This window comes from Cinclus cinclus, chromosome 6 (genome assembly GCF_963662255.1).
Source record: "Cinclus cinclus chromosome 6, bCinCin1.1, whole genome shotgun sequence".
NCBI classification, from domain to species: domain Eukaryota; kingdom Metazoa; phylum Chordata; class Aves; order Passeriformes; family Cinclidae; genus Cinclus; species Cinclus cinclus.
In genome coordinates, this window is record NC_085051.1 from 57172571 (window position 1) to 57197069 (window position 24499).

Here is a 24499-nt window from a genome sequence, read left to right on the forward strand (position 1 = left end):
TATCAGTGAGGCTGGTGTACCTTGGACAAAACTGAAGATGCTACAGGAAACAAGTCCTGCCTGTTCACACCAGCCTACAGCCAGAACCCTGGTTAGCACATGTGTGTGTGTGTGTGTGTGTGTGTCACACTGGAAGCCACACAAGTGCACACACCACCCTGGCTGACCTTAGAGAATGGGATTCTTACACAGGAACTGACTGTGAAGGATGAGTACCAGAATCCCCAGGCCCCCAAATCCTTCTGTCCCAGAGGTCCCCTCTAATTCCCAACCTTGTGCAGAAACCACTCAGTCTTCTGCCTAGAAACTCCCATCCCACTCACACCCACCTTTCTGTCCCGAATCTCCCCTCTCAGAGTGATGGTGCCATGTCCCCCACGTTCTCCCCAGAGCCCCTCAACATCCAAGTCCCCACAACCTCCTCAATTTGTTCTCCTCCGCTGCCCTGTGCTTCTCCATCCCCAGCAGCCCTGATTCCATGCTCCAGCACAGCACCACTGCTGCTGTCAGCACTTCTTACTGATTTCCCTGCCATATTTCTCCAGCCACTGCCTCCCACTATGGCCAGCCCTCATCCTCCTCTTGGCTCTCCTTGTATGACCAAGTCTGGCAAGAATTTCAGAAAAGCCAGCTGTAGGCTGTGCTTATCCAAAATTTGTCTGAAGGTGGCCCTGAGAACAGGGAAGGAAGAAAATACAGGCGCATGGGAAATCTTTTAACTGTGCTGCGAGATCGACGCACTCCACATCGACAAATAGATTCCAGTTCATTGAGAAATGTAATAACCAGGAGTGAAACCAGGCTGTGAGGTAAGTCTGCACACATATGCCAATCTCTCAAAGACAAACAGACACTGCCCAACTGAGTGCTGACTCAGAGGAATAGGCAAAGCCATTATCCCTGCTCTGCCATTCCAGGTCACCAGCGCTCCTCCAGGTACACAATAGAGAAGATGAAGGCATGACACCAAACTGCTTTGATCAGCAGCAACAGAAGAAAGGATTAGAGGAAAACATGTGATGTTCTCACAGATGCAGACAACTGCTAGGGGAAAAAAAAAAAAAAAGGATCATGGCAGAAAGGTCACACATACTTCTATGCACATAAACAAATGTACTATAGCTTCCCTAAATGGCTTCAAATACTTCATTCATCTTACTACAGTTCTTTAAATGTTCTTGCTGCTCTCTTAAAAATAATTTTCCTCTAAAAAGTCCTCAGCTGAATGTCATTTCACATCCAGTCTGTGAGAATGGAGACAGTCTACCAACCATTTGCAGAAGCAATCTATGTTTTCATTGTTAAATGACAACTAAGGTGCCTGAACTATTTTTTTAAGACCTAAATTCTAAAATATTTAGTTCTGTGACATCCTCTTTACATAGTGATCTTCAAGGATATAAGAAGCTCCTACAAAGAGGTAAGGAACAGCCTACTTTTGGCTACATACCTAGGTAGAAAATGAGCTTGTATCAGGTCAAGGAAGCACAGTTACTGAATTTCCCCTAAAATGTAAAAGCAAGGGCACTAAGTGCAACCAGAGGCTGCCAGGGAGACTGCAGAGCCCCCATCTCCAGTGGTCCTTCAGAACAGGTTAGGACAGGTCCCTGCCATGAAGTACCCCTGGCTCTATCTCATGGTGAGGGGAAGGAAGGACCCCATGACCTCTCAAGACCTCCAACCAGTACTATGATTATACAGTTTCACAAGTACCTGCTGCAATTTTGGCACCACAACTTCTCTTTTCATTAATTTTTCTTCCCTGATTTAAAACTTCACACTCACAGAGGATCTTTGTCTGCTTCCAGTTTTCATCATCTCTACCAAGACATAATGCTCATACTTACAATTCCAGACAAGCTATTTCTTTCTGTTTCACTCTAGCACTACTTTCTCATGTGTTTACTTTTTAAAAGTGTATCAAACAGCACAGTTTAACAACTTTTTTTGCATTAAAAGTGTGATTCAATAACTTTACAATGTTCATTAACCCAAACTCTAATATTTAATGTTTATGATTTTTGCTACTCTTGGCCAAAGTATAGCATCAAAACAGCATGTATGCACTGAATTGTATCTTGTTAAAAAGAACAGCAGCACTGAAAAAAGTTATATTGGAACAATCTATAATGTGTTTACATTATATGAATGATTTGCTGTTCCTTCACAAGGCATGTAGGAAGTCAGCACTTCTCAAATGTGTAAAGTATTTCCATGTGCTTAAAGCGTGATCTTTCCAAAACAAACAATGATTGAAAAAATTTTTATTATTCTTTATTTCCCTGCCAGCTGTTTTTTTGGACTCTCCTCTCAGCCACCTTCTTTCTTTCAGTCAGATCTCTCCTTATTGCTCACAGTAACACCTACTCAAGCAAAGGTACATTCAGAGCTGGAAGACTGAAACAGGAGGATCTCAGGCTGATTTAACTGGCATTTTCCTTAGATTACTCTACAACGTGTCTTTGTGCTATCTCAGCTAGTGGCAGGTCTGGCTGCTGCTTGGGATGGAATTTGGGCATCCTACATGAGAGCCTGAAGCCCATTCCCGCTGTTCTGTCCCAGTGCCTGCTCCCATATAGGAAGGAAGCAAATGACAACCTGCAGCCTTCTCCCTGTGAGCCTTTTCATGGGACCAGAACATGCTGCATGTCACAGAGATGGCCTCTGAAAACTGGGTGGGGAAGAGTGAGGCATGCAAGTAAGTTCTTGGGCAACTCCAAAAATCAAACAGGACACTAAAAATCACAAACAAAACAAAACAAAATGAAAACCCAAACCAACCCAAAAAAAAAAAAAAAAAAGAAAAAAACCCACACAACAAAGAAACAAGCCACCAAAAATAAAAAAAAATAGAGATAATTCTAAAAAAAACCTAATCCTAAAAACAGCTCCATTCCAAAAAGTGACAGCTAAAGCACAGATATGCTCCACTGCTGGCCACAGACACTTTAACAAGTACATTGGTCATGCCATTCACTCCTGTACAATTAACACTGTTGGCACTATTTCATTTACTAAATTCCAGTCATTACAGCTGTGCAAACTTATGGATCTAATTTGTATTTATACTAATATGTGTACATAAACATGTGCTCCTTTAGCCATGTAAAGGAGTCATAAAGCAAATGAACAAATATTATTTTAACAGAGCAGTATCAGAGAGCCCAACCATAAAAAAGAATCAAGTCAAGCAGTTCTGATTATGTCTGTCCACCAAACAGTTTAATTTCAACTACAGCATATTTCCTAAGACATTCCAAACTAAAATCCTGCAGAGAGCTATGGGGAGACATAGCACTGCACTTTCAAAATAAAGCCTCCTTTCCAAGACCATTGCTGTGTAAATGAAGGGAGGGGAAATAACAAATACTTTGCCTTTCTTTCCTCCAGAAACATTTCTTACTAACATAAGGAACAAAATTCATTAAGTCAACATCATGTGCTGAATGTTTATGCACTTTGATATAACAGTAATTACTTAGTAAGGCCAGAACCCAATTAATGTTTTAGACTTCAGTCCATGGGCTGGAGTGCACAGGAAGCATTCTGATGATAGATCACTTAAATAAAGTTTATCTGGCATACACTTCAAAACCAGAGCTCAGAAACTCAAAGCACAGTTCAGCATGTATGTGCTTGACTCTTAACAAAACATCTTTATTTAAACAGAGGGCTATGGATTTAGCTTGACAAATGTATTTACTACTGCTAATCATTCTCCATCAAGCTACTCGGAAGTTGTAGTCATATTGTACTTATAAACTTATGAGATTTAAGGGAGCAGTAGGTGGGTCACAGGACTGTGGATCACTTTTTAAATCCAGCATGCTAATCCTAACCTGAGTTATCCAGTACATGTGGTGTCCCTCAGCTTATGTATTCAAATTCTGTATCCACGTAGATACAGAATTTGAATACTATATCCAGTGTCAGAAATGGTAGAGATCCAGAAGCCATGATTTCTTTTTCCTCTCTTCTCTTCAGAAATAGTGTCCTTAACAAATCAATGCTCATTGTTAAAAACAAGGCACTGTAACTGACAACAAAAATTCAATGCTAAAGCAATGTGCAATGTACACTCTGACTAGGAATCAGGAAATGGTACTTATCAACTGCAGAATCCCACCTGTCCCAGGGCTGCCTGCATCCCCTGTGAATCTCTGCTCCAGGGAAGCTGCTTGGCAGGAATGCTGCTGCAGGAAACCTCCAACCAGAGACCCCCTGGAAAGTGCTGTGACTCCCCTAACTGGGGCATTTGGGTTTCCTCTGGAAAGGGATTCTGCTTTGTGGCACTGACACCGAGCCCAGAGTGTCTGAGCTGGGGCACAGCCACCACACACAGACACAGAGACACAGAATGCTCAGTGCCACTGGAAATTTTACCTTTGCATGCATGTCCTCTAAACAAATACATCCATTCCAAAAGGATCTATATGTCTAAACACACTAGTTACTCTTGAAAATGAGTGTTGTGATTTTGCTGTGATTCTAAACTTCCAAGAGTTGCAAAGAGGGAAACATTCCACCCAGCTGTAAAAGAGAAATGTGTGTGGTGTGAGCCAAATGAAGATTAAAAACAAAATACCAATTAAACTCAAACTGGCATTCATCTCCAAAGAAATCAATTCCATCTGAAGAGTTTCAGTCTGAAGATAGACCAGCTGAGCTAACAGGGAAGGAAGCCTTGATTGCTTTATTTTTTAACTTTAGGCAAAAACTAAAAGCACCCAAAAACATCCCACCACAACCCCCCCTCACACAATAAAACACACTGCACCAAAACCAACAAACCAACCATGCAAACCAGAGCAGTAAGAATTGGCAAAGTAAGGCCCCCTCAGGAGCTGCAGAACAGTTGTAGCCTAAACCACAGTGTGACATGCACCTCACTTAGCTCAGAGTACCTGGCATATGTCTAAGCAACTTTGAAGGACCACAATTGATTAAAAAGGTATTTTGACAGACTTTTTTGAGTTTGGAACAGGATTTTGGATAATTGGTCCACGAGCTATAAAAGAAACAGACTGAGAAACAGGAGCAGCCGCTGAGCAGTTGTTTGCACAGGAAGCAATATTGCAGGAAAAGGCAATAATAAAGAACAGTTAATTTGACCTGAGCTGATGAGGTCAATGTTTTAAAAGAAATAGCTCCACATAACGTAAAATAAGAACATTATTTCCCATCAGAATAACACTGCAAGTGTAACACTGCACAAAATCTCTTCCCTAACAATTGCTATGTGCAGCTTAGTGGTAACACACATTCCTGAGGTGTCCTAGACATCCTGTGTCTGACACAAATCCATTCCTCTGAAATACTGGTTCTATGACTGCTCCCCCCTGCAAGCTCTGGCTACTCCAGGCTGCACACTGCTCTCCCCAGCATCCAGCTACTAATAACCTGAAACTGCAAGAACTGGAATAAATCTGGGCAATATTCAGAGCCACAAAGTTATATTTAACACCACTGCTGTGATTTGGACAGGGAAGCAGTAGCTGGAGCAGATATTTCACTCTTAATTCACTGCCATTCAGGGGTGCTGTTGACAGGAGATGGAGCCTGGCTCAGCGGAAGAGCCACGAGGTTAGGAATTTAGTAGGGCTGGATCCTATTCCTCCTTCCTCCACTGCTTTGCTGTCTAATCCTGGGTGAGAACATCCCCTCCAGGCATCTGGTTCCCCTCCCTCCCAGACACATCTATTTAAACTGCAAATTCACTGGGGTAGGGACCATCCTGGTAATGATAAAGCACATACAGCACTTTGCACTAATAGTTCTATTAATAAATAGTCTCACTGCTATTAAGTAATAAAACAAAAACTATTCTAAGAATTGGAAGGTAATTCTGAGTAATGCAAGAAGGCAAACTCTCCCAAGCAGGAGCAAGCTAAGGGACACCTATGTTGTTTTCCAGCATTTTTAGGCAATCTAATTAGAGGTAATTGAGTTTTTTAACTGCATGAGACTACTTCAAGAATACTATCACTAGAGGCTAAGTGTGGTGGGAGGCTGGGGGAAGGGAAAAAAGAAACATTACAAAACTGGAAGGAACAAAAAAGGGACAGGCACCAAGTCTGAAATGTGCTGGAGGTGGCATGAGCTGAGCCAGTCTAAGGCACTGAGATTTTCTACAAACATGGAATCCACAGCTGGGCCACACACTCAAAGGCTCCGTGTTCCCAGTTCAACAAATTAAACGGGAGTTAAATACATCCAGGCTTCTATGCATTTTTAACCATAATGGTGAGGTAAAGCACAGACCTAGAAAGCCTTCTAGTTCTGTAAACACCAGAGACACAAGAAAGAAACTGTGTTACACGAATTTAGTTAATACCTGTAGCATTTGCAAACTGCCATTTGTCCGCAATACATATGAGCATGGGCATCTCTTTTACACCATAAAATGAGCTCCACATTAAAGCTACCTGACAACCAGAAATGGTCACTACATTCACCAAGAAACAGAAGAATAGCTCTCTTGCCAGACCTTGCTTTGCACCTCTTGAAAAGCCCTAGAAATGTGCAAACATAATTCATCGCAGACAAACTTCGTTCTTTTAGACAGCTACTAAAGTACCACAATTGACAAGAAATCTCATTTTTAGCACTACTGTAGCAATTAAGATTGCTACAGTTTCTTTGGTTGCTTTACCCTGATTAGACATTGGATTTAATAAGACTGTTTTAAATTATTCTGATATGCTGAAAGTACATTTCTTTATATGATGTTCAAGATAAGGAAAAAAGCCTGGCATCACTGTCTTCCCCCTACTCAAAGAGGTAAATCAAACTGATTGATCAGGAATGTAAGCTTTGTGCACAGAGGATAGCATTTACTGAAAAAGATAAAGAGCAGATTGCAGAGGAAAAACTGCTTCCACTTGAAAGGAGAAAAAGAAAGGAATTTCACAGAAGGAAAAGTAAAGGAGACCCTGTCCCCATGAGCTAATAGTCTGTCTCATGCTATAGGGGATGCTCTTGCTTAGCTTACAAGTGAAAGACATTCATTCCCTCCTCCCCCTGCAAGCAGAAGAACTCACAGCACTAATGACACCTTAAATGAGCCAACTTCCTTGAGCATTGCCCAGGAGACTAGAATGGACATGCTCCTAACTCAGACATCAAGAAACATGTCTGATTAGCAGTCAGGCAGAAGAACATCTCTGACCAAAGAAAAACACTCATGTTCAGCCGAAAAAAAATAACAGTGAATTGCTTAACTGGCATATGTTCATATATTCATAGCCTTTGTGTAAACACCAGCTCTGGATCAGCCAGCATCTCAGCCAGCTCTATCTGGCTTCCCTTCTTTTGAAACAAAATTAGAGGAAAACACCCATCAGAAAAGGTCAGTGGCCAAACTATTAGGAAAAAATAAAAGCCCAGCAGAAGGACATACATAGTGATTCATTAAATGTGCACTGCTAAGCCTCTGACAGTGGGCACAATCCTGACTTTTCACAGAAATGCACTGAATTTGCAGAGCCGTTCTGCCAGAGCATTAGTTAGAATTGTATTTCTTAATAAATTCTCAGTACTTCCCTACAGTTGTCCCTACCAATAGGAGTGGTGTGAACCCCACGGTTTAGGGGGGAACAAAGCCAATGCAGCTACAAAGAGCACAACAAAAGCTCCACCCACTTCAGGTGGACACCTATGCAAAACAGGGGACTGAGCATCTCAGGTCCTTAGAGAAACACTCAGCCTGGCACACGAGCATGTCCTGAGGTCAGTGCGAGGTGGGAACTCACCTTCATGGATCATGTGCAATGAGCAGAACTGCTTTTCACAAAACTGCTGGCCTTGGAGCAGGGTTAAACTTCCATTTGATAACTACAGTAACTTTCCAAGACACACCCCAATCCTAATCCGAAAACATCAAGAATTTGAGATTTTGTTGCATTCCAGAACCAATTTTAACAGCAAGGCCAATTAACCAGCAGAACACTGTGTGAAGTTTAGGTCTTACTGGTTCTTTCAGTTCCTATTTAGATGGTATTTGTTTAACTAAGGGTACTGACTCTTGTTAATTTAATGCTGCACTGCTCAGACTTGGCATGTTCTGTGCTAAGGAGGTACTTAGTGTAAATTGAGTCAGACCTTATCCATCTCCTAAACCAGAGGCAGAATGCAGCACACAGAGCAGATCCTCCCATCTTTGAATGGACTTTTGTGGCTTCTCTTTGCGTGCTTTCTGATTTTTGGATTCAAAATGCAGCCAGCACAACTCTGCAGTCCACAACTCTCCCCAATATTATATTCATAAAAAGTCCTTTCCTATTTATTGCTGGACTATTCACACACCCAAGGCTCCCCACATATGCTGTGGCTGAGGGTCAAACTGGTTTACTTGCTCAGCTAAACTTCCAAATCCTCTTCCCAGAGCCTGTTATTTACTCTTCTATTTCTCATTTTGCATTTAGCCGTATTAAAACACATTTCATTCAAATGAGGCCAGTTTGTCAAAGTGACCCTGTAAACTGCCAATTTGCACGTCATCCACAGAAATTCAACATCTGCTTCCAAGCACTGAGCTGCCTCCTAGCAGAACACCCAGAGAAACACTCCCAGGCTGTAGATCCAACTTCTTCAAAGATGACAGAGTTAGACAGTTCATTCATTTATTGTGTAACAGAATTTATAGGTATTTTTAAAATAATGTCATGTAATAAATAAATCAAGCACCTGTAAAAAAATGAGGAAACATTCGTCTTTCTAAACAAAACCTGTACTTTTGTTGGTGTAAAATTTTTGATGCAATCCATATTTCATAAATAGTGGTCACCAACTTCAAATGCTTCTATCCTTAACTTTACTGTTAAAAAACATTATGAGAAGGAAGTGCAGTTAAACTGTTGATTTCCAGGTTAGGACTAAGATCAGTCAGGGTGAGGTATTCTTTGTTTCCTGGGATTGAACAACTAAAATTACTTACTCATTCACATTTTCTGAACACCAATGAATTAGCAATTAGTTATCTGGCATATCCCCTATTATTCCAAACATCAGGATTTAAATGTCCTCCTGCTGGAAACCTCTTTATCCAAGTCTTTCACCATTTCTGGTGAAAGTCTGCTTAGGGCAGCAGATGTCAAATGTCCACCACCACATAGCGCATTTAATATTTTAAACAAATTAGAAAATACTTCCACTGTGATCATCACATACATAAGCTGATCTTGCTTTACCCACAGAAAAGCCACAGCTTTAAGAAATTCTGAAAATATATTTTAAGAATATATTTAAGAATAAGAAGAGCAGGCATTCAGACAGAATATTTTTAATACAGAACAACAGGCAGTTTCTGTCCACTGGTTTTTCTACACAGACAGAAAATCTCTCACAAAGCATATCTCCCACAGACTGTTAGATTTTAGAAGAAATAGGAAGAAGATCAATTTACACCACAGGAAAACAAGAAAACAATCCACACAGCTTTGCAAAAACTGACACTGCTTTTGGAAAAATAAGCTGCAAATGCTTCCACACTTTGAACACTTTGACAGAGAATGATTGCAGCACAAATATTCATGGCAAAAATAAATCAATTACTGATAGAAAACTAGTTTGATGCCCAGATTTTTGCTTTGCTGACTTTTGGTTTGTTGAGGAGAGTAGAGTGTGTTGGTTATTTTAAAGACATTCAGTTTACCATTACCAATTCTAAAACACAAAGTCTAAAAAAAATTTAAACACAACACAAAGCAGAAAATCAGTAAGGTGCAGAGAAGACCAGTCACTCGTGCTCCCACCCCCCAGCTTTACATTTATGCACACAGGCTGCTGTGCACTTGCACCATGTCATGACACTGAACAGGAATGCTGAGAGATCCTCAGCTGCCACCCTAACGGTGACACATTTGCAAAAATACTTGTTGCTTCCTAGAACCAAATAATAATGAAAATAGAGTCCTTAACCTTGGAATTATTTTCTAGATTGTCAATCTCATACTCACAGATTACTCCAGTGCTCAAAATGAATCTGAAGTAAGTGCAGATGATTCATGAACTTACAAAATTTCAACTTCCAGAACTGGTACACAAATGAGAAAAATAATTCAAGGACACCACAGCTTCAAAGGGAGAGAGGTGTAGTTTGCTTTCTGACAATGAAAATGTTCCATATATTTGTGATGATCCTTCTGGGTGGGTCATCACAATATTCCAACTAGCAGGATGATGAAATTCTTCAGTTAATTCCTAATTACTTATTTAATTGGAAGAGAACAATCTATTTCATGTAACATGCAACTCAGGTTTAAACTGCCTCTGAACTTCATATGAGGAAACCCCTTATCTTCTGAAAGGCATTTAAAAAAAAATAAATAAGCAAATCTTACCATTTTGATGCCAGTGGAAAACGTGACTGGTTTGACAGGTTTGGGTTTTTCCAGCTGCATTTCTAGCTGAGTAGATCTGTCCTTATGCTGAGCTAAGAGCAGAGAGGCAGGAAGATCAGAGCTCTCCTGCAAACATATGAGGAATAAATTTGAGTCCTAAACCAAAACAAATATTAATTAACACTGCATATTCTTCCAAACTGCAAACTGTGACTTCAAGGCCACCACTAGGAGAACAGCAGAATGCCAAGTATCCTCTCCCTCAGAAATAGTATACAGAAAACCATCATTTTCAGTAATAAGAAAAAGCTGCAGCAACCCCATAAATCAGAGTAACCTGCAAACAACCATTTTTATAGAATCCACATTAAAGACAATATAACAGGCTCCTTATTCCAACTGGTCGATGCAACAATATTTATTAAAATAAAAAAAAAATTAGAACTTAATCAGAGAAGGAATAGCACTGAGTAGTATAACTTGGATCAGATGTTTATCTAAGACACATTCTTTCTACCAATGAACTCAGACCAGTTTGAAATTGTTTCCCATTAGATTTCACCTGAGGCCGTTTGGAAATGATCCTTGTTCTGCTCTGCACAATGGCACTATTGTAAGTGCAACCAACAGCATATTTATTTTCTCCTTCAGCAACTTATTTTTAGGGAAGCCAGCCAATTTTTAAATACATATATATATATATATATAAAAAATATATATATATAAAGTAGTAAAATTAATAGTTAAGCAAATGAATTATTTAAACTGTCAGGACAGAATGATTATTAACATACATATATGTAAGTGCATTTTTGAGAAAGTCAGGAAATTATTGGCCAAGTAATTTTCTAAGAGACTAATGTAACTATCTACATGCACACAGAAATCCTTGAGAATTCCTGGCTAGAATTACCATGAATTTGAGAGCAGGGAAGAAGTTCAGACAGATTCTTCCTGGACTGCTCTAGCACAGTATTTTATTCCTAAGGCCCTCACACATCACATTTACTTCTATTTCAAAGATCCAAGCAAATACTGAACTATGAAGTATATTTGTTACTCGCAAAACCAAACAGATTTTATTGACAGGACTGTGGTTTTTAAATTATTCAGTTCAAGGTAAGAAGTTGGAAACCTAGAGAAATTGTCTGAAATGATCATGAAGAACAGTTCACTGACTTTTCACAGCACTCTCCAGTCTTCTCTCCTCTCTCTATTTTATTACATTGCCTTTGTCTTACCACTAGAATGCAAGATAAAAGCAGAACAATCTCACATGACAAGATCTGGTCCAGAATCATGAATACAACTAAGAAAAGGTTCCTACTTGCATTTCTGTGATCATCTGGGAAGAGGGGAGAGAAGATGCTAAAAACCTAAATGGTAGGGACATCTAATTTCTGTACAAGTGGAAGAAAATTTGGACCACAAAAGCTCCAGTTTAGAGTCTGCTTCTTTTAAGTGTTGTACATCTCTAACCAGCATGCAGCAGCATGTGCTGCCAGCTGTCAGCAGAAGTTAAGGATGTTGAATTCTTCCAATCACCAGATTTAAGATGCTTGGGTGAGAAGGGAAGAGCAGAAAGCATTCTCTTCTTCGTTTCGTCGTTCATATTCCTTAAACACTCACTGCATTTCTAATAAAATGATTCAAGGAAGCCAATTCTCAACCAACTTCTCAAAGAGTTCACACAATGACCAGTAACCAGATTACACAACTGTGGGAAACCCACACTGTGCCAGCAAGGCACCACATCCTGATTGTTTGTCCTTTTGAATATGCACAGAGCCCTTCTGTTAACTATTAACACACGTGGAAGTTCCAACCCTGTGTTTATCCATACCAGCAATTTTCTGTATGGGAAAACAAACTGTCTACACTACGAACAAAGCTGGTTACACACAACAATTTCTGGAAGATTTGTCTCAAAACTCTTGAGGTTCTGGTAAAAGTGTGGATATGACGTCTTTAACGCCTTTGCCTGACTCCAAGCTATGCCACAGTCCAGGGAAAACCTGCTCCTCTGCCATGTGCTGCAGTCCCACTGTGCTCATGCCTGGGAATTATGGGCTGTTGAAGAGGAGAGTGCAAGTCCCATAACACACAAGACATCTTAGAGATCATCTTAGAATCCTTTGTATGCAAGTCAGAGAGTTTATGCAGCACATAAAAAAAGTGCTATAATATTTTACTCAGCCTGGATTATCCAAGGTTTTAAAAAATCCCCACACACGCAACAATCCAAAATTAAACACTCATGTAGCTCTTCCAGTGATGCATTAAGTGTATTTGAGACTGCAGGTCTAAATTACAATGGGGTATTGTGCTTTTAAAGTGAGAGGTTTTATTGTAAAAGAGGTGACCTACAACAAAAGTAAGAGAAAATGCCTATTTAGTACTGGGAGGCAAAAAGGACAAAACTGCTTTTCCAGTGGCCTGCAGAGCCTGGGTCCCCCCCCAGTGCCTTGCTGACCTCTCCAGCACTTCACACTGGCCCTCCCCTCCCTGTTCCCAGGCAAGGTTGGGTTCATGGAGCCTTGGCCCCAGGTCCAGCCCTTTCTGTATGAGCCCCTGCACTCCCCAGGCTGGCCAGAAGCCAGGGTCCACTGCACAACATTTAGAATTCCCAACATTTTTCTGTGCCTCTGGACCACTTAAATTATCAGCTCTCTGAAGATGGTACAGCATTTTCAAACACTTTTGTACACAGCTGACACCTTTACTCCATAAGAAACCACCACAAGTAACACACAGAATGACGTGAACCACCAAGATGACAAGAGGGAAGGAGCACCTCTCCCAGGAGGAAGGGATGAGGGCATTGGGATTGGTGAGCCTAGAAAAGAGAAAGCTTTGGAGTGACCTAATTATGGCTTTCCAGTACCTGAAGGGAGCTGACAAAAAAGATAGAGAAAGACTATTTACAACAGCCTGGAGTGACAGGACAAGGGGGAATGGCTTCAAACTGACAGAGGGCAGGTTTAGATTAAACACTGGAAGCAATTCTTTACTGAGAGTGGTGAGGCCCTGGCACAGGCTGCCCAGAGAAGCAGTGGATGCCCCAACACTGTGAATGTTCAAGGCCAGGTTGGACAGGGCTCTGAGCAATCTTCTCTAGTGGAAGTTTTCCCTCCCCATGACAGAGGGTTGGAATTGGATTGTCTCCAAGGACCCTTCCAACCCAAGCATTTCTATGATTCTACGAGATTTACAGCTTCGTAAGATTCGGAAAAAAAAAAATACCAAGACCTACTTTCTAGAGCTCTGGGCTGTAGACTGACCACACCAGGTGATCAGTCTGAAAGCAATGGCAGATTCCCACCTTCCTCTGCTCTCACAATCCTGCAGAGTCAGTGGTGTTACCACTGGTATCTCAGTAGCCAGAAATTAATCCTTTTTCGTTTAGCACTGAACCAGCATCCACAGATACAAGATTGTTTTTAAGTTAATTCTTTACAGTGCTGATACTCATGCTTGGCATTTGCTGCATTTCTCAAGTTTTACTCATGATCAGTCTCATTTTCAGATTTGCAGCACAGCATTAGAGGGATTTCAGAGACCATAGGAAATGTTTATTTGTTTAACAACCACTGGTTTTCCAGAGACTTCGTAAGTCATTATACAAACACTTCATTGCTGGCTTTATAAACCTTAGTAATATTACAAAACTAGTTTGGGCTCAAATTTAAGTTGACACTGCCCCTTCAGAAACAGAACACAACTTGAAACTGTCCAGTTTCCTCCCTCAGCCTTTAAAAATCACCTTTATGTTGCTGTTAGAATATTAAGATATGTTTTAATAGCAATACATATGCAATCACAGTTAAAACTACTTATTTTAGTCATGTTTTAAGGGTTATTTATAGTTATTCTTGCTGCAAGCCACCTGGCGAAGGTTTCCAGTAAAAACCAAATGCAGTGTTAAAAAAAATATAAAATTAAACAACCAATTACACATCACCACTGGTCTCTAGTCAGTTAGGAGTGTGTTTCAGAACAGGGTTTTTTAAAAGTCAGAAACTCAAAATCCATATTCTGAAAAATTAAATTCAAATTCATAGTGAAGCTTTCATTAATTTATCCACTATTCACAATTGTGTGGACTGTAAACACATACCTTAGAAGTGAATATAGACTGCTGAACGTAAAGATACAGGATTGACTTTTTCTCCAAGAACCTTTCTGCTCATCTCTGCTTTTGTCTACAAAAGGAAAACCAGTAACAGGTTGCCAGGAATCCTGGCTTGAAAAAAAGGCATCTCTTCAAGAGGCCCTGAAACTCTTAAATTTCACTTAGATCCTCTCTCCATGTCAGTGCCTTCTGCACCAGCCCAAAGAAGAACTCTACTTTTTCAGAAAAAGTAGAAAAGCTTCTGTATCTTGAATAAGAACTGAGACTACAAAGCAGGAATTAACACTGTGTTAGTGTGAGATGCACTGATACAAGAGAGAATATGTGATTTAGGTATGCCAAGCAGCTTTAAGCCACATTGACACAGCTGAACACATGTATGTATGCATATATCTTTTTTCTGTTCTCCCTCAAGGTTACAGAGAGACTGTGTACACAGACTGTCCTCGTGGGTGTGAAACCTGTGAATGTGTGTGCATGCATGTCTGTACAGACACTTGTACTGAAAAAATTGGGATGTGAACCCTGTTTAACATATTTAGTGAGTTTCTCTATGCCCACACATTATTGCGTTTCAGATGCAGAATCAGTAAGTGAACCAAGATTACCACAATTTCCAAAAGCAACCAGAGTTTTCTTCTGTTTGTCTATACAAGCTTCATTCACTTCAAAAGAAGCCACTTGTACAGGAGAAGTTGCAGGAAGAGAACATGACACACTCAAGGCAAGAAAACTTTTGGCTTGTAGTAGTTTTTGAATACAAAGGGACCACCAATCGTTTAGGTGTTCTGACTGAGAAAAGGCTGACCAGTGCTTGGATAACTCATGAGGTTGCTGTCCCCTGCTCTCCACCATCTCCACTGCAGAGGTGGCTGAGTCTAGAAGCACCTCCTGATGACCTTTTTGCTCCCACACACCAGACTATCACCCACTACTCAGAACTGCTTAACAAGCCAACAGCGGTAGAGTCCAATTAAATCTACAAATCTCAGAAGCACTCTTCATCCAGCCCCTAGCTTACCAAAACCAGAGTGGTTTACAACACTGAAATAAATAACAGGTGAGAGAACGGAAACACAAAACACGCGAAACAGGGAGACAGGGACGGATCTGTCAGTTCCACACAGTTAACAGTGATAGAGATGAATGTCAGTGCTTTCCAAGCCTCTGGTTTTGTTACTCACCAGATCATCCAGGAGTGCCTGTTTATTCTTCCTTTTTATCATCTGTTGTAGCTGTTCTTCCTTCTGCATGAACAGCCGCCTTTGTTCGCTTTCCTGCCTCTCTACCTCCAGAGCCTCCTCCAGCTCTTCCTGCTCCCGAGTCTGAAAGGGAAATCAGAAATCAGCTCACAACAACCCCACAGCTCCACTGCCCCCCAAGGGACCCTGGGCAGGCCATGCAAGGGGAAAGCAGCCAAGTTCTACCTTTAAAAGCAAAATTTTAAGGTGATTGTGGATGATTATTCTACCTCCTCATTGTCCAATGTAAAGTTAAGAACTTTAACTTGCTGCTTGCTGGAGTTCAGATCTGACTCCTTAAATGTTAGGAAATGGGTTTTCTCCACACTTTAAAGTGAGCCCCTCTGGACTCCTACACATCCTATAACTCAATGATGTAAGTAGGCTGAACAAAAATAATCCCACAATACTGTTCCTGATCATCCCACTCATCAGGTGCATCTTCTTTGCAAAGCACACTGTGCTTATCAGTGGTGCAGAAGCAAAATGAGAAATTACAAATATGTGAATATTAATAGAGAAGCCTGTAACTTTTAAGCATTAACTGTGAAAATGTCACAGCTTCAGAAAAAGGAATTTTTCCTTTAACCTGGATTGCAGCTACATGATTGAGATGAAAAGAAAGATTACTGGTACAAAATGACAAGTTTTTGTTATAGATCCATTTCTTGGCAAGCCTTTTTTTAACCTGCAAACTATTAGGTAATCTGTATTTGAAAAATCACAGTGAAAGAATTAAAAAACTCAAGAGGGCTCAGACACAGAGGAAAACAAGGGGATTAAACAATTTTATAAAGAAGGTGGATCAAAAGAATGTCAGTTCAATTACAAGAAGGTACAAGGAAAAACATACAGGAAACATTTTCCAAATCTTCTCCATCGAATATACTAAAGCAAAGGGATATGCAGTAAAAATGGCAAGATAATTAAAATTTTATAAACTTAAATGGATGACTTATTGATGAAAGGAGTTTCAGCAAAACATCATGGGGTAGACACTGATCTCTTCTCTGTGGTGCCCAGTGCCAGGACCTGAGGGAATGGCCTGACATTGTGTCAGGGGAGGTTTAGGTTGGGTATCAGGAAAAGGTTCTTCACCCAGAGGATATCTGGGGGCTGGAACAGGCTCCCCAGGGCAGCAGTCACAGCACCAAACCTGACAGAGCTCAAGGGGTGTTTGGACAATGCTCTCAGGCACAGGGTGTGACTCTTGGGGGTGGTGCTGTGCAGGACTGGGAGCTGGACTCAATAATCCTTGTGGGTCCCTTCCAACTCAGCTCACTCTGTGACTCTGTGATCATTGAGGCCAAGACCACAGTAAAGTTTGTTCTAATCATAAATTTCTATCATAAAGCACAGCTACCTAACACAAGCCAGAATATTAATAAAAGAAAAACAAAAACAAACCTTTACCAGACAGATCAAGCCAGTGGGTCCAGTGAAGCCCAGTTACTCCTGGATGCAAGAGCTGACAGAAGCTGCTTCCATTTTGTCACTGTTTATCAGTGACACTGCTAAAAAGCTGGTCACCAACCAGCAACCACCTGGAGTGGGCTCTCTTTGCATTCAATGAAAGGAAAAAAACAAACAACAAAATTCCCAAACTTCTAACTGAGGTTATTTTAGAGAATTAAGGAATTTAGTTAGTTCATCAACCAAACTGAAGAGCTCGGGGTACTTCGAGACATTCCAAGGCTCTTCCACATTTATCTCTAAAGACTGCCTGGAATTTACACTAAAACAGAAGAAAACTTCTAGGGAAGTGCTGACAGACCTAGTATGAAGAAACAGCTCAGAAAAATTATAGTCCGAAATAAGTAAACTGATAAACAAACCTAAACCAGAGCAGACTACAGGAAAATGGAAGAATTATCACATGTCAGATCAAATTCTTTAAAGGAAGACCAAATAGAACAGTAAAAGAGAAGAGATGAGTTCAACAGGCAGCAAGGGTTGTGTCCAAACTAAAGATAATCTAAACACAACCCTAATATGTGAAGGAAAAGATGATGACAGTGAAGCCTGGAGTAAACTCAAGACTACAAGTGAAGAAGTAAAAAGAAAGTAAAATAACATTTCACCACATTCAGGAAAGGATAATCAAGAAAACATGCACGTTCACATCTCAGAATTCAGACACAACTATTTCAAGACTGCACAAAGCACCAAGTGAAATAAAACATCTAGTGATAAAAGCAACAAGTTACTCTATGACTGGAGAATTGCAAATATTTAAGGGAGAAACACTGGAAAAGCTGTAGTCCACTCAGGGTGCAAGGTTTTATAGATAAAAAGTATATATAAATATTTATCTATATAAAAAATACAATTACAAGAACACCAAGATTGACACTATTTTTTCTAAACTACAAGAGAAGAACAGTCTCAGGATCAATGTATTTCCAGCAGAGATGGGAAAACAGAGCTCCTTTACAAGAGACATTAAGACCTCTGCATTCAATTCTGACCCTTTCTGCTTGCCAAACACAAATTCAAACTGGAGCAGGCAAAGGGTAACAAAAACAACAAGAAGGACAGAAAATATCTATATCCCTCAGAAGCAACCTATTACAGTGGATAGAAAAATTTAAGTCAAGAATGAAGGAACAATGACTGGCCATAAGAAGTTTATCCAAGAAAGCAGGACACCTTTTACCATGCATGGAGTAAAGACATTTCAGAACTTGCTAAGAAGAGCTGGAGAGGAAAACCAACCCTTCAGCTTTTAGGAGAAGGGTAAATTTATGGGCAAGATTATGCAGATTTTGTAATAACCACTGTGTCAATTGTTGAAAAAGAAATTATGAATGTTTCAAATGTTAAAAAAAAAAAAAAAAAAAGAAAAAAACAAAAAAAGAGAAATGTCTCCAGCTCTCCAGTGAGTCTGGATTCACACAGGCTTGCCCAGCTTCCAGCAGCCAGCCTCCAGCACAGCAGGACTGTGGAACACAGCAAACAGAAGTGCTGGGGGCTTGAGTGGGTACAGGGTTATTACAGAGCTGCTTGACAGCACCACACAGGCCCTGCACAGGCTATCAGAGCCACTTCCTTCAAGGGAAGGTGGGCTGCAGGCAGAGCTGTTCTCACTGTGACCCCAGAGGCTGCAGCTCCATTGTAAAATAAGACATGCAGCCAAAGCTTTGGCAGGTCTCTTCAAGCTCTGAAGCAGAGGATATTGCACAGTGTCAGAGACAGGATAACAGATCAGAGATGGACCCCTAGGGAAATTTCCTTGCCTTTAAAAGGAAGAGGTTCAAACAAACATTTTTCAGATTCCAATCTCCTCCTGTGAAATCCTAGAGCTAAAGAAATCACTCGGAGTTTTGCCACAGACGTCAGGGGAGTGAGGATTTCACCCCTACTGATTTGAAAGCAAGTCCTTAGTGCAACTGGATTACAAACACAAACCCTTGTTATGTCACACTCTGGGCAGACATTTTCCTTCAAGAACTGATAACAATGTGTATTTTTATGCTGAAAAAACATTTAACAGATTAAATTTTTCTTACAGGAATAAGTGCATACAAGTTTATTTTTAAAGAACAAAATTTTATGTGAGCCATAATTTAATGAATGAATCTTCAAAGAACCCTGTGTTTTGCATACAGATCATATATATAATATCCCTGATGTTACTGTTATCAGCTCTTGAACAAAAGTTTTAATGTTTGTTTCAACATCCTTCATTTTGAATTTTGCATAAACCAGGCCTGTGCTTTGCCTCAGTTTTACAGCCCTCTCCTGGGAGCTTCACAATGTCTGAGTCTGGATTCCTTTTTTCCTTCGGATGAGAAAGGAACAATTGTCCTGGTGTAGGAATGAACTTCATCTCTCCTGGATATTGTCCAACGACACTGCCAGCACACATGCCGTGGTGATGTATTAGACACAGGCTCCACTGCCTGCCCCTCTTCTCAAACCCTTCCCAAAATAAAGCATAACTATACTTTAACTATCAACCTCAACATTTAAATTCAAAGAACTCTGCATAGTGCTTTGAGCTTTGATTTGCTTTAAGAAAGCACTCCACAAATCCTTTAGTTCTTTAACAAAATAATAAAAATTGTAGGGGAGAGAAGTTAACTAACCAGTTTTAACTTATTCTTCTGAATGACTTCTTTGTTATCCTTTTGATACAGCTCCATTTTCTTTTTGGTGTTCTCCAAGTCCACATTGTTGGTCAAGTTAAATACTGTATAAATATTATAAAGACAGAAAGCAAAAGTATTAGGTCAGCATGCATGACTATGACAAAAACACTATTCTTATGCTCTCTATCCCTTCTAGCCAAATATAAACATTGCAGTAACAGAACTTATTTAAACATGCCATATAAAGACAGAGACAATCTGCTAAGTCACTGCATTTCAATGAAAGCCAGCAGAGATTCTGTAGGTTTACAAATCTGTAGGAGATTAAAATTTGAATCCTGCATCTCATTTTGTGACACTGGTAATGATACACATGAATAACCATCACATTCATAAAACACTGACCTTTGCAAGTAGCAGTTATAGCTAAGACCACAGTAATTCCTGTAAAATTAGATTAGGCCAAACACAGGCATATGAAGACAAGCTTAGCAATTCAGTCATTCTGTTTCACAGAGAATATCTAATGCACAAAGACTACAGTGACTGAATTCTCAGGTACACAAAAAAATTCACATGGCTTGATAACTTAAAAGGCACCAACATACAATTACCTTTATTATGAGGAATCTGCAGATGCTTGCAGATTAATAGGTCAGCTGACATTCTTTTGATGTCTCTCAATGGTGACAGACCATATCTCATGTAATTATGAGCAAGCAGGGTCGGCCAGCAAGCTCCATAGTTTAGCACAACATTCCCAATTATCTACACATGGCACAGATGATATCTCAAGAAATTGAACAGTTTCTATAATCAACAGCTTGAAAGATGTAGATGGTTTGGATGATTTGTAACTTGATACAATGCCTGAGCCCTTCATCTCTAGGTCACAGGTTCACTGGTGGGTCAAGTGAATTCCAACTGAACACCATTATCACTGGGAAGTCGTTTGGTGATTCCCATCCAGAGTGGATGCTGGGCTCCTGCCCATGGCCTTAAAACTCCTGAACAGTGCCAGCACACAGCACTCAAAGCCTCCAAGAGCTCTGTCACGTGGCTACAAGAGCAGCAGAGAAATTTGCGCTGCCATTGATAAATCCCTCGCAAGAAACGAACGCGCAGTGATTGAGCTACACCAGACCCTGTGAAAGGGAAGGAGGTTCTTGTGGAAACACCAGCATGGGACTGGGGAGGTTTTGGTTCAGTTCTCTCTTCCCAGGCTTTTAGGCAACCAGGGCCGAGCTAACCCTGGGCACAGGCGCCACTGCCAAGTCATTTGTACCAGAGAGGCTGCTAGAGAGGAACAGAAGGAAGTAGCATGAAGTCTGTTGTTACTCATCAGGATAATACACATCTCAGTTTGGGAAGACCATATCCCTTCCTTCATCCTCCCCACAGGTAACACGGCAGAAATGAGCATTTAGGAGGGTTCTAGGCAAACCAAATCAAGAGTAGCCCAGACTGACAAACCAGATGACAGCGGTGAAGGAAACACCAAGAAATCAATGTCAGGAGCAAATGGAGATAAGAAGAAATAGGAAGGTCCAAAATGGTAGAGCTGTGGGATGCAGCTCAGTTCTACAAGCTCAGCTCACTACTGCCAAGAGAGGCATTCCTGCTGTTATGTCCCTTCTCCCCAAGCACAGGCCTCACTCTTTCCCCTGCTCTGATTCCAGAACTCCTTTGGATGCTCTGCAGCATCAACAAAAATCCTCCAGTAACCTGAACTGGCTCAACACAGGGATCAGGCAAGTGCCAGAGAGAGTACCAGGCAAGTAATAAAAGGGTACAGATAGGAATTGGAATACTCTCCTTCCAGGACTACCAAACCACCCATCATCTTACTCTGATTAAAAAGACTCAATTTCCTCAAACTGCAACACAAATGGCTCAGCAAAATACAGTCCAAGAACTTCCTAACCTTAAAAAAAAAATAAGCTGTATTTATATTTCCTCTTTTCCAAGTAACAGGCAGTATCAAGACAAATGACATTTCAATTCAGTCTGGCTCCTGAATCAGCTGCACTTTTCCAGCCCCACCCCAGCATCCTCAGTTCAAAGCAAAGATCTAAGATAGCTGACTTTGTGCTTTAAAAATTTCAGAATCAACACCCAAGCTGAATTTTCAAACTTCGCAACTGTTCCTGGACAGACCACTGGGCCTCTGTACTAGAGGTCTCCCACTGGCAAGAACCAGGAGAAGTGGAAACAAGGTTCCTTTCTCCTTCACACCACCTGCTCTATCTCCATACTAGAGCTTCAGGCAGCACTTCCCCCTGTAGTTTTGATCTCACCCCAGCTGGAACCTCTGGGCACTGCCATAACCCAGACAAGCCATTCAAATTTCACCTCCTTGGTTTTTGGAAGCAAGCTACCCATCCCAAATGCTTTAGGTTTTTCTTTTTTCCTCTTCAAAAGGCACAACATTTTTCCTATTTCATACTGTGAACTTCAAACACACACTTTTTGGCTTGTAGTAACCTCTCAATACGTAAAACATTATTTTAGTCTAAACCTTTAGTATTTTAATGATGATCTGACCACCAAATTTCCAGCGTACGGTTGCACACTGACAAGAAGTTTTAATAATTGAGTATTAGAGAAGAAGTGTCATGTGAAAATGCTGGCACACACTCAGCCCAGGGCTCTGCAATGACAGCAGCTGCATGGGAATGTCAGCACTTCCTACAACTTAAATCCACACAGCAGCTCTCTAAACTCTTCAATGATGACACAAGAAAGAAATAGCATATGAGCCATGCTGTGCCAGCAGGACGCCTAGATGCCACCTTCAGGTGCATGAGGAGATGCCAAATTGCCTTTAGGCTCCTGAACATCATGAATTTTTCTCTAAAAATAAATCCAGCAATAAGCTGATGATCTCTGTTTTGCAATTATTGCTGTTTGAAACCTTCAGGGTTTTTTTGCTTCTTAAGATATCTTTATTAGATTCAACTAGTCCCAATTTGGTCTGTAAAACAAGAAGCTTAAGATTTAAAACTCATACTGGGGAAAAGCAGGCATGTTTTAAACATGTACAGATGCCTACATTTATTGAGAACTGCTTACAAAAATGGGTGTATTTTGATTCTTCATAGGAAGTAACTTTTCTACCTAAAAAAAAAAAATCTATTTCTGCATCTATGTTTGGGAAATTCTCAGCAGCCACTTGCACAGTCAGCCTTAAAGCCCACTGCTGTGCTCTTGGTGAAAGTGTTTATCCCTCCTTCTTTTCCTGCTGTGACTGGAACCCAAACCACAGCTACAACCCTCTCAGCAGTCAGATCTTCTCACACCACACTGACTCTGCTCTGTCCATCTTATTCTGCTTTGTCACTCAAGGATATTGTAGGACACCAGCAGTCAGAGATTCAAACTTCTAGCACCCTCAGAGGCCAGAGCAAACTTGTCCCAGAGAATACTGATATATAGCAAGTGATGAGGAACATTGTCCTGGTCCTAAACATCTGCTTCTGAACACTTGTCCACATTTCAAGAGTAGAACCACTAAAGACATTTTGTTGCAAGACTGGAAACAGTGTAAAAATATATATAAAAAAAAAAGTAAAACAGTGGAAAGCATAACAGTGTAGGCTGAATCTATCCACATCAACTTCAGTGCATGAAAACAGCATCTTCCCTCCTGCAATAAACACCTACCAGCAAAACAAGCTGCCCTCTGACACTGCATGATTACCAGTGGCCAGCCAGCTAGCCAAAACATCTTTCAACATATTTTCTAATAAATTTTTCATGAGCTCCAAACGTCTTTTCATCAATATTTATAGAATACAAATTCTTGCCATTGTAGCCTCACAATACAGCTGACAAGTCTGTTTTGCAAGGGGCATTAGGGCACAAAAAAAATAATTAAGATATTATTTCCCTCTCTTGTCCCCTTCTCCCCTCCACATACTGGCATTTAAATCCAACAACTATAAAACCAAAGAACACAGCTGCTAATACTCAACATACTAACTTTAACACAGCTAGGACTATGCCACACTTTTTTTATTTAGCCTGCTTTGAATTTTGCCAGGAGTTTATTTTAAATATACTTCTTAACTTAAAAAAAATAGAACAAACAAACAAAAAAAAACACCACAATAAAAAATATTTTAGAACTAGAAGAACTAGAAAGAGTTAAAAATCCCAACTCATATGCTACACCTACCCTGAAAAAATATTGGTGTAGATCTGAATATGAGTGGCAAAGCAGATGGCTGGTTTGAAAAGGTTTCAAAGAGAAGACAGACTTATTTTTGTCCATGTTGAAATATAGCATAAGCCGATATAAGAGGCCTGAAGCCCTTCAGGGAAAAGAAACAGAAGCTGTTTTGTATGCAACAATTATTTATCTACTTATCCATCTCACATTGGTTGGTTTATAAAATGACTTGCCTTGAGACATCTGTTAACTATAACAGGAAGACTATTGTGTTTTTGTGAAACATTTCATTCTATTTAGGTGAAACTCCCAAGTTCTGAAATTCAGCCTCTACAGGGAGACTTTCTCTATTTTTCAAAACAACAACGTTCATTATACAATTCTACAACAAATGGAAAAATATTTTCCTAGCTATTAAAAAGAAAATGAGACAAAAATTTTAATTAAATGGCAAAGAATTTGTCCAGAGACATAACAATATGAATATCACTGCATTGCAGGACTAAGTGTCCCTCAAAATCTCC

At 40.3% G+C, this 24499-nt stretch overlaps 1 protein-coding gene across 2 annotated transcripts in view; it reads right to left on the bottom strand.

Annotated features, from left to right (window-relative positions):
* Positions 1-24499, bottom strand: part of MNAT1 (MNAT1 component of CDK activating kinase) — a 116311-nt gene that overhangs the window by 52079 nt on the left and 39733 nt on the right. Inside the window, exons 4-6 of one of the 2 annotated variants that reach the window (XM_062494878.1) lie at positions 19802-19905; positions 15657-15797; positions 10341-10466 (exon numbers count right to left, since the gene is read on the bottom strand). In XM_062494878.1, the coding sequence (XP_062350862.1) occupies positions 10341-10466; positions 15657-15797; positions 19802-19905 (371 nt within the window). The remainder of the gene's footprint in view (positions 1-10340; positions 10467-15656; positions 15798-19801; positions 19906-24499) is intronic. The other variant, XM_062494880.1, reaches the window with a different exon arrangement.